Below are 16,517 nucleotides of genomic sequence, written 5' to 3' on the forward strand. Positions count from 1 at the left end.
CAAACATGGTTAAACCCACAATCAATCATCAGAAGTGGAGAGAGAGAAGAGAGAGAGAGAGAGAGAGAGAGAGAGAGAGAGAGAGAGAGAGAGAGAGAGAGAGAAGAGGGAGAGAGAGGAGGAAAAAGAGAAAGGGAGGGGGTTGTCTTCCTTTCAAAAAACAAATTTACCCACTTCTTCGCAACTCTGCAGTTCTAGACTGTGAGAATACAAGCCGGGTTAGATCAAGGCTCAAAAGACCTAATGACTCTTCTCCCAAAGGTGGGTGAGGAGACCAGTGAGCCTTACAGTGTCCACCTTGGCTTGAAACAAAGTGAGTGCTCGTATTAACCCTCTGTGCCCCTGAACTGGGCTCAGAGAAGTTTTTCTCTAAACCTTTCAATATTCCTCACTTTGAACATTTTGGTCTGAAGTCATTAAAACAGTCCGCAGTTTTGTTTTGTTTTGTTTTCATAAATTTGGGGGAGGATTGGTGTTAGAACAGGTGTCAGAATTTCAAAACTGAGATGTATTTAAGGGTTTAACCATGAAAGGAGGTATACCTCAAATCCCCTAGAATGTGGTGAGAAGCTCGGAGGGGATCCGGGGAAAGCCAGGGCTCACTTTGGGGTACCAGAGCAGAAAAGAAGGCCTGTTACCCTGTCCCGGTCTCAGAAGGCAGTGGGACATAGGATCCCATCAAGAAGCCTGTTGACCCTTCCTAGGCTAAGAGAGGACACCCCCACAAAGTTAAGGCTCTCTCTCTCTCTCTCTCTCTCTCTCTCTCTCCCCCAGTCTATTCTCCACTCTGACTTGACCTCCTGAGAGCTCTTCCCAGCTAGACTTGATCCCATATTAAGACGCCTCTGTATGGAGGCATAACGCTGTTTGTTTAACCTTCTCCCCAAGACTTAGATGAGTTGTCAGCCTGTCAATTTAACTCAGTCCTCAGCTTTCCGGGAGGGAGAAGAAAGTGGGACTTCTAAAAACAGCTGTGCAGAACTGAAGGGTGTACACACAGCTTCGGTGACAGAGACAGTGCCGGGTCAGTCAGGCAGCCACACTGGAGAAGACTGTGTGCCTGTTCCAAGGGAAACAAAAAATAGAATTTCCCAGCAGTCCAAAGTCAAGCTGAACCAATTAACTCAGGTCACTTAGAGACAGCAAGTCTCCTGCGGTGGGCTGACAAAGGTGGATCCTGCTTTGGGGGACCCCCCCACCCCCAAGGCTGGAGCTGTTGTCCTTGTGGCCACTTTAACTTCCCTGGGTGTCAGTTGCCTTATCTTAGTGCATGAGGTCACCATAAAGCACCTGAAACAAGCAGGTCAAAGTACTTGGCAGGATGCCGTCCTCAGAGAGCACTCCATAAAACTCAGTAAATGCTAGCGGCCAGGGCTGCCTGCTTCTCCTGTTCACACCCTCTCACCTGGAGCCCTACCAAACTGCTCATTCTGCAGATGAGGATATCGAGGCTAAGGTAAGTTAACTGGTTTGATGAGGAAATGCCCCAGCCAGGGAGCACTAACAGCTTATGCCTCTGCACAGAAGAAGGATAAATGTTAACCACAATGCTCAGTGCAGTAGATGCACCCACTACGCATGCCAATTGCACTTGCTGGGTTAAAAAAAAAAAAAAAAAAAAAAAAAAAAAAAAAAAAAAAAAAAAAAAAAAAAAAGGAAAATACATACACGGCTAGGACAGCCAGCCACCAAAAATCTGGTAATGCCAAACAGCAAGGCACATGCCTATAATCTCAACATCCAGGGGGCTGAGGCAGAGTGCTTATGAGTTCAAAGGCAGCTTTCACTAAGTACCAGGACCCTGTCTCAATCCCTAAACTCAGTGGAGCGTATGCATCTTTACTTAATCCCCGAGCTTGGGAGGCAGAAGTAGATGGGTCTCTGTGAGTATGTTCTACGCATGTAACCAATTCCAGAACAGACAGAGCTATATAGGGAGACCCTGCTTCCACAAATAAATAAATAACCAAATAAACAGATTCATTAAAAGCAACTAGTATAAGAGCTGGAGATGTGCCTCAGTGGGTAGAGTGTTTGCCCTAGGTTCTAAGCCCAACACTGCATTCACAGCGGTGGTAGCATAAGAACTGAAGGTTGAAGGATCAGGAATTCAAGGTCATCCTCCGCTACATAGTGAGTTCCAGGTCAGCCTGAGCTACTTGAGACCCTGCCTTAAAAAAAAAAAGCTATATTCTAGAAGGTGCAATAATAAGGTGCAGTTTATTACTTCCGTGGGAGTTCAGACAGTTTTGAAGGCAAGGACAGCCATGGGGTCCTGGGTTGGATACAGGGCACTTGAAAGGCAGCCTGTGAGGCACAGCTCAACCACAGCCTAAGCAGAGGAGGGAAGGGCTAGACTATGTCCCTTTCTTCTGTGCTTTTGACTCCACAGCCCCGGTTGGCAGCAGTAAGCCCAACCCCCACCCAAGCTTAGCTACCTCCCGCTCCCACCCCAGGAATTTTCAACTAAGGGGCTTTGTGATGACCAGGGTTAAACCCCAGAACCTCAGGTGGAAAATTTCAGGCAGCCAAATGAGAAGGAAGATTTTGGAGTTTTCATTTTTTCCTTAAACCAATTTCCTGAGGCCTGAGGCAGCGCCCCAAGTCACAGATCAGAAAGCCGAGAGAGGCAGATTTTTGCAGATTAAGCTGAGGCTGGCAAATGCTTTCATTGGTTCATTTTCACTTCTTGGGTTTTTTCCTTTGAAAGGAGGGAATTTGCCCAGTTGACAAGGTTGTTCTTTTTTTCACTGGGGAGGGTGTGTGTGACAGACTGTCCTTGTTCATCCAAGCAAGCATCTAGAATCTTCTCCAAATCACATTGACCTGATGTTGCTCAAATTCTTTTTTCTAAAAGTTACCTGTCCACTTTGGGGGGGTGGAGGTACTGCTGACAGACAAGACCTTAAAATAAAGGGCATTTTGTTTTTTCAAACACCCTACGGAAACCGCTTGGCCTGTAAAGCCACCCCAACTAGATGCACCAGGCTGCATAGCTCCTAAACACTGCCCCCCACCCCCCCACTTCTCTTTGGGTTTTGAAGTTTATTTTCCCACATTTAGCCTTGAATTCTTTCCTTCCTTCCCCTGCCACCGCGGAGGAGCAGCAGGGAGGGGAGACTTGGACGGCAGCTGGAGACTTATCATCCTCTCCTTCCCCTCCCCTAAACAAAGCCCCCAGAGCAAACCACACACACACACACACACACACACACACACACACACACCTCTCCTCCAGAGATCCTGTCAGGGCTATCACAAACTGACCACCTTCTTCCTCCTCAGCACACTCAGATGAGGCAGACGCCCAGCATTGGGTATGTAGATCTTTCCAGATCCCCCTGGAAGAACAGCTATCTTTTGAAACCCACCTCCAGCATCACTACCGCGCAACCTTCTACGCCCTAACCCCTAAACAATGCAACAACACACCTAGTGGTGTAAACCAGTCCCGCGGGCCTGCTGAGGGCAACTCTCTGCAGAGCCCATGATCCCTCAGGCACCTAAAATGTCTCTGTGAATGTCAATCTGAAATTAGGAGGTAATACCAGTAGGATGTGTTTAGGTTTTCTCAGTTGTCAGATGAAGACAGGTTTGTTCCCATTTGACAAAACAGGTAAATGAGGCTGGAAAGTGAGAGACACGAGACAAGTGGAAAAAAGTGGGGGCTGATGTCGATTAAATGTACCTGATCAGATAATATATATTTAGACAGTCTACCCCTGCTCCACTTTAATCCTACCGTTATTGTTAGAAGGCCAGGAACAGGGATGGATGGATGCTCGGGGCTGAGCCCTCAAGAAACGAAGAACCTCTGACCCTAAGTTGGCTCAAGGTTCCAGCTGAGATGGTCAGCCAAGTTTACCATGGTGAGGTCAATGGTCTACTGGGTGTGTGCATTCTCAGATAAGTGACTCCACAAGCTAACATCAGGGAAACGTCCCCTCATCCACACTATCCTCGCTCCCTAAAAGGGCACTACCTGGATTTGGGTGTTCGTTTGTGCAACCTGCTGCTTTGACAAAGCTTAATTCCGAGTCCTTGAGGGATGTCTCAGCTGGCTAAGACTTCATGGAAGCCTGGAACCATCCCGAGCATTTCAGCCACAGACCTTCCTCCGGAACACTTAGGATATGTCCTAGCCCCCTGCCCCACTCAAAGTGCAGCAACCGGCGGGTGTGTTTTTGCTCACAGGAGGTCTGGGGGCCCTCTGCTGTATTCAAGTTAAGAAAGGTCAAGCGGGCGCGGCAACGGCCCTGGAGCGGGAGGTGGTGACGCGAGGGGTGGCACCCGGCTCTGCTCCGGGACTCCGGGAGCGTCTCCAAGGAAAGATAAACTCCTTTATCCGCCCCACAGCCTCCCTCCAAAGAGGGAGGCACCCGCACACCCACACCAAGCCACCGCGGGGCCCAGTTCATCCTGGAGTCAACCCCAAGTTCTCTCGGAACTTACTAGGTACTGACCAAGTCAGCGCGCGTGGGGGAATTTCCCCGTCCCTAGACGAAAGACACAGATCTTTGCGACCTGACACCTGATGGGGCATTTTCTCCCGCCAACCCGGGACTTCTGGTAGGGACTTGGGGGGGGGGGTCCGTCTTAAACTGCAGGAGGGAGTCTCCCCTTCAATACCGCTATAGCCCCAACAGCTTCAAATGCATGTGGGGGATTTTGGCGACCGACGGCTCACCTGTAGGATCTTGTCCAGGCCCTCCTGACTCAGGCACGGAAACTCCTTGAGTAGATGCAGTTTCTGTGTATAGTAGTTTTTCTTGGCTTCCTTCCAGTGTGGCTCCTCCAGCACTTCGAAGATCGCCGCCCCGATGGCCAGGTAGAATATGATGGCCGAGGTGAGTAAGGGACCCCGGTCCACCATGGCTCTGGAATGGCCACCTCCTGGAGAAAGAGTCCCCTAATTCCAGCAACTCCGGGTTCACCCGTCCTGCAGCCCTGGACACAGCTGTTTGAATTTGGAGCTCCGCATGCGCAGTGCCCGGTACCCCCGCGCGCCGCTCCCGGGACAGTTGCTTGGCCAAGTTGGCTCCCTGAGCGCGGGGAACTGCGTGGATCACGTTCTCACAGGCCAGGGTGAGCGCACATCAAAAGGGGTTTGGGACCACCCCAATCTCTCGATCCTGAAGGGTGGAGTGAAACTCAAGACCCACACCGGCAGACACGTGTGCCGCCTCTGCGCGCGCGACAGTACGCCCAGCGCGCCTCCGCACGGCTCTTTAAGCAGCGCTCAGCCCGCCCGCCAGACCCTGAAAGGGGTGGAGTCCATTCGGACCCGCCCCCTGGCCCCACCCATCGCGCCTGAAGTCATTACACCAAACACTGGGTTCTCCACGCTCCAGGCCATGGCTGCGTGGCCCCACCAGACTTCCACGACCCTCACAGTCACGGGATTTGCGGTCTGCGAGACTCCAGTTGCGTATTAGAAATCGATATAATTAGCTAAAACAGCCATGCACCTTACTGCTGAGGTCAAAAATACATTGCCAGTGTTACTATCACATCCAGATGTTTCCCCAACTATTCCTGGGGCTCACACGCTTACTTATCTGACCCGAGTAAGGAGATTCGATTTGAATTAGGATTACTGGGAACTAATCCCAACCACAAATGGGTGAAGAACCCATCCCAGGTCATCTATGTTCTCGACACATCTGAGAGAGGCGCAGGCAGCCACACCCACACTACAAGGACCTCTTCCTTACTCCCAAGCCTGCTTAAAATTACAACACCATTTCCCCCTTACCCACCCCAGCTGGAATATCTACTGGAGAGACTAGAATGCTTTCTGCTTGGTGATGCTTTTATCCACGGGCCTGTTAATAGCAATAAACACCTAGGCCAGGTGTGGTGGTAGTATGCACATTTAGTCCCAACTAGAGAGGTGTACCAACTTTGTCTACATAGAGAGTTCTAGGCCAGCCAGACTACACAGTAAAACCTTCTCTCAAAAATAAACAAATACTTGATAATAAGCAGAAGATGTGAACACATCTGTCAAAACTCCTCCGAGTTATTCCTCACTCTGCTTGCTTTTCTGAGCATTTATAAACCCAGGGCAGGCGACATGTTTTTGTATCATAATCGGGGTTTGTTGTTAGATCCACTTCCCAGGAAAGAAACGGAAGCTGGGGCAGTGCCATTTGGGCAGCCTCCACTATCTCAAGTCAGGGGTGCTGACTTGTGTGCCAGAGCCACAGCCTGCCCCTGACCTCTGTGGCAGCAGATGCAGCAGAGGCCAGAGGCCCTGGCACCCACCCCCTCCCCAGGGCCTTTTCCTTTGTGGGTGATTACTCTTCACAGACCGAGAGTAGCAAGAAGGTTGTCTGTGGCTCTCCAGATCTTGCTGCATCTGCAGAGCTAAGGATGGATCCACACTGCTGATCGCTCAGTCGTTTAGATAGGGTCTCCCAGTGTAGCTCTGGTTATCCTGAAACTCGCTATGTAGACCAAGCTGGCTTTGAACTCACAAAGATCCACTACCTACGCTTCCCAAGTGCTGGAATTAAAGACATGGCCACCACCTCTGGCCTTCAATTGTTTGTAGTTCTTGTTGGAAGACTGTGAACATGCCCTGAGGGAGAAGGCTGAGCAGGAAACCGAGAAAACTCAGGTTTCTAGGGCAGGAGAGATGACTTGTCAGTTAAGAGACTGACAGCTATCACAGAGGACAGAGTCTCATCTTCCCATCTTCCCTGTAACTCCAGTTCCAGGGCATCCTATCCAATGCCCTCTTCTGACCTCTGTGGGCACACACACACACACACGCACACACACACACACGCACACACACACACACACACACACACACACACACACACACTATATATATATATAAAACAGCCATGCACCTTACTGCTGAAGTCAGAAATCCATTGCCAGTGTTACTATCACATCCAGATGTTTCCTCAACTATTCCTGGGGCTCACACGCTTACTTATCTGACCCGAGTAAGGTCATATATATATATATATGGAAGAAAATTCAGGCTTTCTGACTTTGCGTCCCAGAGACCTACAGTGCCTGCTTGCTCAGGGTGCTTCCAGACAAGGCTTGCCCTGGGCCAGGCCTCAGGATGATGCTTCTCCAGCCTCGTTGCCTGCCCTAAACAGATTTCTTTTCTCTACCTTTCTCTAACACCTTCTCTCTCCAATATTCCCGATGTGGTATGAACCCCAATCTCACGGCCTTCAACTGGCTATGGAGGCTACCAGACTTCTGTCCCAAGCATGCCCAGACCTTTTCATGGCTGGAGCTCACCCCGCCCCCCTTGTTATAAGGTTGGGGGCTGCATGGGGTGTGAACACTTCAATCAACATGTGGAAAGCACCGGTTAGGAGGTCACCTGATTCTCCTGAAAATTCTCTGCCATTTCACTTCCCTGGCAGCTGAACTCTCTTCCTGGGAAGGAAAGGGGCCTCTCTCCTCTTATTTCCACTTCACTGCCTCACAAAACACACTGAAGCATACACTAAGATGAATTGATCTTTATTCAAAGTGCTCTCTCTCTCTCTCTCTCTCTCTCTCTCTCTCTCTCTCTCCACCCACCCCCACATATACATGCATGGAGGTCAGAGGTCAGCCCCAAGTGCCATTCCTTAGGCATTCTCCATTTATCTTGTTTATTTTTATTTATATGTCAGCGTGGGCCTTTATGAGTTTATGTGCAGCATGTGCATGCAGGAGCCCATGGAGGGCAGGAAGGGCATCTGTTCCCCTGGAGCAGGCAGTTGCAGCCTCCGTGTAGATGCTAGGAACTGAACTCAATTCCTCCACAAGAGCAGCCAGCACTCTCAACCTCTGACCCATCTCTGAGGGCCCAGCTTCACTCTGAGACTGGCTCTCACTGACCTAAAGCTGGAGGACTGGGTTAGGCTGACTGGACAGCGGGCCCCCGAGATCCTCCTCTCCAGACTCCTCAGCACCAGAATTCAATATCCAGCTACTTCCTGCTTCTCATTTAGACATGGGACCTGGGCACTGAGCTCAGCGCCTTATGGGTGTGCACACGCATTTCTCCAACTGAAATCTTATTTCTCCAGCTCCATTATTCAAAATGTTTTTATCTTTAGTTTCTCTGTCCTTCCCTTCTGTCTCTCTGTCTCCTGTTACTTTTTCCTTCCTGGCTTTCCCTGTACTGTGTCCAGGATGCTGTCTGTCCATCTTCATCTGTAGCATCAACCCTGACCTTTCTCTACCTCCCCACACTCTTTTTCTTAGCTCTCTCTTCTCCTGCCTCTGCTCTCTTGTTTGTCTCCTTTCAACTGGACTGCATTCCTTCTCTATTCCCCTCTCCCTAGTCTCATATTTGGATCACCCTTTCCCCAGGAGATCAGGAGCAGACACAGCTGCATGAATACTGCTTACATGAAATATGTCTATCCTCTAAATGGTAGGGCACCCAATAGGGACTTTTGTCAATATCGACATTCTAAATAAAATGAGCCTTAAGTAAAGGGGGGCTGGCAAGATGGCTCAGCAGGTAAGAGCACTGACTGCTCTTCTGAAGGTCCTGAGTTCAAATCCCAGCAACCACATGGTGGCTCACAACCACCCATAATGAAATCTGACGTCCTCTTCTGGTGTGTCTGAAGACAGTGTACTTAATCTATAATAACAAATAAATCTTTAAAAAAAAAAAAAAGAACAGGTAAAGGAAAAGTCTGTATTTGGGGGTAGAATGATAAAGTATGTATTTTAAATTTTTGTTTAAGTTGTATTAATTTTATTTGTTGATGTATGTGTGTGTGCACTCGTGTGTGTGCACAAGTGCTTGTATGTACATATGCATGCTTATATGTATATGAATGCAGACATGCTTGTTGCAGGCTTCAGAACCACCAGAAAAAGAGCTCTAGTCTCAACTTAGCTTATGATTTGCCAAATTTATTAAAACTGCCCGCAGGGCCACAGTCTCTAAGCCAAATCCGAGATGTGCCAGAAGAAGGGAGGAGGGATGTGTTTTTAAAGGCAAGAACTCCATGAAGGCCTCGAGTATCATCTGCAAGGGCAGGTCACAGAAGCCAAAATCAGGAGTCAGTCACACCATAACAAGAAGATGGTCACAGGATGGACACTTCTGGGAAAGCATCAAGGAATCAGAGCTGTAGGGAACTTGAGTCAGAGATAAATGGCTTTAGGTACCAAGATGGCCGGATGGCTAACATAAAGTGGACATTCCTTAGCCATCACATGCTAGTTCTCTCACGAGTGAGTGCTCTCTTTCTGTCATTGAGATTCCAAAGACTGAGCTCAGGTCTCCAGGCTTCAGCACTTTCATCCGCTGGCCCTCATACCAAGGGTCCTTTCGGAGTACTGTCCCCTAAAAGGCAGTTTGGGGGTTGTGAGAATAAAGTTGAGTTGACAGCAGTTCTACCCCAGGATGTGCCTGAGTCCCTCTTGCAGAGCTTGGCAGAGTGAACAGCTAGCTGTACAGCCCAAGGTCGTGGCAGGCTCTGGCCACCAGAGAGTCCACACCCAGGTTTGTTTCTTCCTCATTGCAAATAGGCAACTGGATTATCCCCTTGGAAAAACAAACACTAGATAATCCTTTCATTAGCGTCCTTCCGATGCCCCTTCACTTACACAACCCGTTGGGGCAAACCCACTATGACCTGAAGACACATGAAAGCACATGTACAGCCCCTAGCCTGTGAAGCACCGGGATGAAAGATTGCAGTTCTGGGCAGTGGGGTGCATCTGTAGCTTCCCGTGGGGACTCCCGGGTCTACCAGGAGCTGTGCCCAGCTGCAAGTCACTACTGGGGAAGGAACTGTGGATCTAAACTGGAAATGTAGATTTTACTAAACACCTGTCACTTCTACACCGCAGTCAAGAGAAAGAACCAACACGTGTGATCACTTATTTACGTTTAAGAATATTGCTGCTGGGCTGGGGAGATGGCTTAGCAGGTAAGAGCACTGACTGCCCTTCCGAAGGTCCTGAGTTCAAATCCCCGAAACCACAGGGTGGCTCACAACCACCAGTAATGAGATCTGACGCCCTCTTCTGGTGCGCCTGAAGTCAGCTACAGTGTACTTATGTACAATAATAAATAAATAAAGAGTACCGACTGCTCTTTCAGAGGACCTGAGTTCAAATACCAGCAAACACATGATGGCTCACAACCATCTGTAATGGGATCCTATGCCCTCTTCTGGTGTGTCTGAAAAACTAATATATCTTTAAAAAAATAATAATAATAATAATATTGCTGCCAGGTCTATTAATTCCCCTCTGAAGATCAAGTGCAGCCAAAAGAGATACAGGAAAAAGTCATGAAAAACATAAAATGGTTTGGTAACACATTCACTTTTTAAAAGAAAATAAATCACCAAAAACTTATTTCCTTAAAAAAACAAACTAACGGAGAAGGACAGCCTAGTGGATGAATGTAGTTGCTGCCACGCCTGATTACCTAAAGTCAACCCCCAGGTCCCATGTGGTGAGAGGAAAGGACCAGGACACACAAACCCACACCCCACACACAATAAAATGTAACAAGCAACAGCTGCTCCTTCTAAAAGAAGAAAAGCCTATACTGTAGTGGTATAGTGCTTTTGTTTTGTGTTTATTTGCTTGCTTTATGTCAATTTGCAAGCTAGATGGATCTGGGGAAAGGAGGGTTAACTGAGAAAATGCCTCCATCAGATTGGCCTGTAGGCAAGTCAGTGGTGAGCATTCTTGATTAGAGATGGATGTGGGAGGTCCCTGACTCCTGTGGGTGATGCCATCCCTGGGGTGGTAGTCTCAGGCTGTATCAGAAAGCAGGCTGAGCAAGCCATGAGGAGCAAGCCAGTAACCAGTGTTCTTCCATGCTCTGTGCTTCAGTTCCTGCCCCTGAATCCCTGTTCTGACTGCCTTTCATGGGAAATCCTAAACTTTAAGATGAAATAAACCCTTTCCTTCCCAAGTTGGTTTTGCTCAGTGTCTTATCATAAAAAAGAGAAAACAAGCCGGGCATGGTGGTGCAATAATCCCAGCACTCGGGAGGCAGAGGCAGGTGGATTTCTGAGTTCAAGGCCAGCCTGGACTACAAAGTGAGTTCCAGGACAGCCAGGGCTATACAGAGAAACCCTGTCTCGAAAAACAAAAAACAAAAACAAAAACAAAAACAAAAAAAAAAAAGAAAGAAAGAAAGAAAGAAAGAAAAGAAAAGAAAATCTTGTCTCCCACAATAACAACAGCAAACAACATAGTCCAAAAATACTATGTATGCACACATGATAAAATACTACTCAGCTTTTAAACAAGGAGATCCTGGCATTTACTATAATGTATTTAAACTTTGATAACTCGGTAGCAAAGGGAAATAAGGAAATCCAAAAAGAAACACTGAAGGATTCCATTCCTAGGAAGGTTTTTGTTTTTTTGTTTTGTTTTGTTTTGTTTTTGGGGGGGGGGGTCCCAGACAGTGTTTCTCTGTGTAGCCCTGGCTGTCCTGGAACTCACTCTGAAGACCAGGCTGGCCTGGAACTCAGAAATCCACCTGCCTCTGCCTCTCAAGTGCTGGGACTAAAGGCAAGTGTCACCACTGCCTGGCAAGATTTTTGTTTTGTTTTGTTGTTTGTTGTTTGCTTTCAATGTAGCCAAGCTCTTTGAAAGTAAAATGAAGGCCAGGGCATGGTGATGCATGCCTTTAATCCCAGCACTTGGGAGGCAGAGGCAGGCGAATTCCTGAGTTTGAAGCCAGCTTGGTCTACAGAGTGAGTTCCAGGACAGCCAGGGCTATACAGAGAAACCCTGTCTCAAAAAACAAAAGAATAAATAAAATAAAATAAAATGAACAGTAGTTACCTGGGGCTGGGAAGAAAGAAGGCAGAGACTGCCACATGATTAATATGCGTGAGATTACGACTTCTTTTACAAGATAACAAAATTTTAAGATCTAATGCTCTTGTGCATCACAAAACACAGGCAAGCTGTTCTGGTGGCAGTGGTGTGTTTGTGTGTGTGTGTGGTGTGATATGTTTGCATACATGTTCATGAGTACACACCTGTGTTCATATGGAGGCCAGAGGTCAACATGTGATGCCTTTGTCTACTGTTCTCTGCCTTAATTTTTGAAACAAAGGCCTCTCATTGCCCCTCGTCATTTCAACTAGACCAGACGGCTCAGCAGCTCCTGAGGAGCTTCCTACACCATCTTCCCACCCTGTCCTGTCCTCTGCTTACAGCCACAGGCCACCATGGCCACACAGGCCACCAAGCCCACACAGGCCACTATGCCCGCACAGGCCACCATGCCCAGGGGGGTTATGTAGATGCTGGGGATCTGATCACAGGTCTTCACATTTGAGCTGCAAGTGCTTTTAGCCACAGAGCCATCTGCCAAACCCATGTTATATGTGTTTTATAATCAGAAGACCTTCAAAGAAGAAGCAGGGCTAGAGAGATGGTTCAGTGGTTAAGAAGACTCCCTCTTCAAAGGGACCCAGGTTTGAATCCTAGCACCCACGTGGTTGATGGCTTACAATCGTCTCTAACTCCAATTCCAAGGGATCCAGAGACTTCTTCTGACTTCTGAGGATACTGTGTGCACATGCTGCATAGATACATATCCATGTACATACAAAACATCCGCACACATAGAAAGTTTTAAAAATATGTTTGAAGAACTAACACCACTCCTCCTCAAACTATTTCATAAAGTATGAAAGAAAGGAACACTTCAAACTCTTTTTATGAAGCTATTATTACTCTGATACCAAATTTAGACAAAGATTCGACCAAAAAAAGGGGGGGGGCACTACTGGCCAATCTTTCAGATGAATATAGAAACAAAAATTCTCAATAAAGTACCTACAGAATGAATTTAAGAACACACAAAAAGATTATCTACTATGATGAAACTGACTTCCTCCAAGAGACACAGAGATGGCTTGATACATATCAAGTAAATCAGTAAATGTGACCCACCACAGAAACAGACTCAAAGACAGGAACCACATGATCCTCTTTGAATGCTTCTCATGCCTCATGCAGAAATGCCTTTGATAAAATCCAGCACCCCTTCATGATAAAGTCCTAAAGAATCTAGGGAAAGGGGAGGGGGGACATAAATCAACATAAAAAAAGACAATAGGCAACAAGACATCAGCCAACATCCTGCTAAAAGCAGAAAACCTCAATGTATTTCCAATAAAATTGGGAGCAAGACAAGGATGTCCACTTTCTACATTCCTGGTCAATGACCACAACTTTTCAAGTGCCAGGAAGAATAAATGGTACAAGTTCAATGTAAGACAATGGAAGTTGCAAGAATCAGCCAGGCATTAAGGAGAACAGTGTGACTAAGGGGCAATGATCAAATGAAGTAAACGTTGCCTTGGCAGGGTTGCCGCTACTCTGAGCAATAAAGCTACATGCCCTTTGCTCTGAGAGCCAGTCAAACTATTACAGGCTAAGCGAGAGCCAAGCACCTATCCAGAAGTATTTGTGTTTGAATATTTACCATAGGTTTTCACTGACATTTCAAAGGGTTCACACACACCCCTTAACTTGTATGTGTGTGTGGTCTGCATGCCTATGTATAAGTATGCTCACTGATGTGTTGGCATATACTCGTGAGCATGTGGGTGTGGAGGTCAGAGACTGACATCGGTAGTCTTCATTTTGATTATCGAGGCAAGGCCTCTCACTCAACCCAGAGCTTGGCAATTGGCCTAGTCCTTTACAGCCTTTCCCTTAAAGAAAAAAATATCAGAATTCCACCTACAATTTCCAATGACAAGAAAAGGCTGCTCAGTTATAAGCCCACCCACCCCCACCCCAAACTGAGTAATTCAGAAGCCACCTGAAGCTATTCCTGTAGCAAAACAAAGGCATCCCAAAGCCTTTCTCCCCAGAGGTCATCAATTCCTGAATCTCAACATTTAAGAGTCATTTCTTTTTTTCTTTTTTGTTTTTTTTTTTTCCAAGACAGGTTTTCTCTGTGTAGCCCTGACTGTCCTGGAACTCACTCTGTAGACCAGGCTGGCCTTGAACTCAGAAATTCGCCTGCCTCTGCCTCCTGAGTGCTGGGATTAAAGGCATGTGCCACCACACCTGGCTCAAGAGTCATTTCTCTGCATCAAACGTTGCTTTCCACCTAAGACCTCTTTTCAAACCTAAAAGAGGTTACAATAATAAGTAAGACATGATAAGTTTTTTGTCTGAGCTCTGTTTTCATGAGTACTTTATGACTCTACGGCCACTTCTAGGGTTGGGGGATGTACCTGTGAGCACACACATTAGAATTTTACACAGTTTCTAAAGTCCACAAGATCCCTATTCTTTTTGTCCCCTTTGACCCCTTGCAAGATTGATTCTGATTGGAAGATTCTATAGAGACCTTTGGTAGGGAGGAGGGTGGGATGTGCTGTCTCTAGGATGGAAGAAAAGGAAAACAGGGGAAAAAAGGTAAATTTAAATGAACACACATTTGTTTGTCCCTATCATAAGGTATTTTATTTATTTAGACTTGTTCTATTTTTCATTTGTGTGTATATGTTTGTAGACCTGAAGAGGACATCAGACAGACTCCTTGGAGCTAGAGTTTAGGGTGGTTGTGAGCTTCTTGTCATGGGTGCTGGGTACCAAACTCCAGTCCTCTTCAAGAGAATTCTTAACCATGGAACCACCCCTCCGGCTCCAATAAGGTGTTTTATAAGGTTCGCTCTAGTTAGATATTTAATAAATAGGACACAAGATCAGTCAGACAGGACATGTACTCATTACTAATATTGTTTTATTTAATGATGACAGTGACACCAGGAGGGAGTGTTAGCCTCTTTTACAGATAAGGGAAACTGAAGTTTAGAATGAGGAAACAGCTTGCTCAAGGTTATCTGTGCTGAGCCCCAAGCCCTGGGCTCTTCTTATGCTAAGCATTCAGGCCAGTATCCACAGCCCCTACTGCCTTTCCCGGTGGTCTCTGCTCCATGAAGCTTCCAGTTTCCTTCAAGCCATTGACTCAGCCCCTCCCCAACTCACTGCCCAGTGAGAGGCAACTCTTGGGAACATCCCTGTTGGATTCCAGCCCTGTTGTGAGCAGCCTCTTGTGTAACTTGAAGCATCACTTTTAAAGATGGCCTGTTCTTACCGGCCCCTGTCCACTCAGTCTCTCTGCTGGCAGCCATCAGTGAGAATAGGTTTTGAGAACTAGAACATGATTTGTAGGCCAAATGCTCTTTGGGAGCAACTGTTTACACTGCCTCCAATATTTCAATTTTTTTATTTGTTTTGTATATGTGCGGTGCATGAGTGGAAGTCAGAGAGAAATTTTTTTAAATTAATTTTTATTGAGATAAGACCTCACATGTAGACCAGGCTGGCCTCGAATTCACAAAGATCCACTTGCCTCTGCCTCTCTGGTGCTAGGATTAAAGGTGAACACCACCACAACCAGGAGAGGATAACTTTTGAGAATTGGTTTTCACATTGCACCTTGTCTGAGACCCATTTTCCCTGGTCTCTGTTGCTGCATTAAATTCTCCAGGCTAGCCCACTTGTGACCAACACCCTGCCTCAGGAACCAGAAACAATGGGTCTGGAGAGATAGCTTAGTGGTTAAGAACACCGCCTGCTCTTATAGACCGGTTCTGGAGTTCAGTGATAATGGCCTCATGTCTCTCACTCTCTAGGGAACCCTCTGCTCACATCTGTCTCTTCCTCCTCAGCCTGCTTTCTTTGCCCTGCTGGTCCCCTGGCTTTACCCAGCAAGCCTCATTGAATCCCACATTCAAAGCCTGTGGCAGTTTCATCTGGCCCTAGTGCAGCCTTTCCCTAGAGATGCGATGATCCCAGAGACAATTGGCCACTTGTTCCCCAATGGGCAAAGGCCTGAGAACTGTTTGAGGAGGGGGTGGAAGAGGAGGAGGATGAAGGGGTGCCAAGAGGAAGGAGGAATTGATATTCCTGGAATTTCTACCTCCTCTGCCAACATCCATGAAGAAGCCAGGCAATAAACAGAACTTGGCATGCGCAGGACTTTGGCCCTGGTGTCCTGGGACCCGTGAAAGCCTTTGAGCAGAGTGACTTCCATTGCCAGAATTTACAAGGAGGCCCCCTACTGTAGGAGAAAAGATCAGCCCTGAGGATCACAGCAAAGGGCCTGGGGCCACCAAGGCCACTGAGGGGTCAGCAAGTTCTTCATGGATGAACAGGAAGACCAGCATCTCCCAAGCCCTTGATTTTATTTTACGTGGTGTGTGTGTGTGTGTGTGTGTGTGTGTGTGTGTGTGTGTGAAAGAGAGAGAGAGAGAGAGAGAGAGAGAGAGAGAGAGAGAGATGCAGAGGTCAGAAGATAGCTTCATAAGACTTTGTTCTCTCCTTCCTCCCTGTCTTAGTCAGGGTTTCTATTCCTGCACAAACATCATGACCAAGAAGCAAGCTGGGGAGGATAGGGTTTATTCAGCTTACATTTCCATACTGCTGTTGATCACCAAAGGATGCAGGACTGGAACTCAAGCTGGTCAGGAAGCAGGAGCTGATGCAGAGGCCATGGAGGGATGTTCTTTACTGGCTTG

General features: G+C 47.2%; 1 protein-coding gene across 2 annotated transcripts in view; it reads right to left on the minus strand.

Annotated features, from left to right (window-relative positions):
• The window catches only part of Kcnk5 (potassium two pore domain channel subfamily K member 5), a 44,536-nt gene extending 39,306 nt beyond the window's left edge, over positions 1-5,230 (minus strand). Inside the window, exon 1 of one of the 2 annotated variants that reach the window (XM_021203540.1) lies at positions 4,688-5,230. In XM_021203540.1, coding sequence (XP_021059199.1) covers positions 4,688-4,873 — 186 coding nt within the window. In that variant the 5' untranslated portion in view covers positions 4,874-5,230. The remainder of the gene's footprint in view (positions 1-4,687) is intronic. The other variant, XM_029541602.1, reaches the window with a different exon arrangement.
• Positions 5,231-16,517: the final 11,287 nt, after the last annotated feature.

The sequence above is a fragment of the Mus pahari genome, chromosome 8 (genome assembly GCF_900095145.1).
Source record: "Mus pahari chromosome 8, PAHARI_EIJ_v1.1, whole genome shotgun sequence".
NCBI classification, from domain to species: Eukaryota; Metazoa; Chordata; class Mammalia; order Rodentia; family Muridae; genus Mus; species Mus pahari.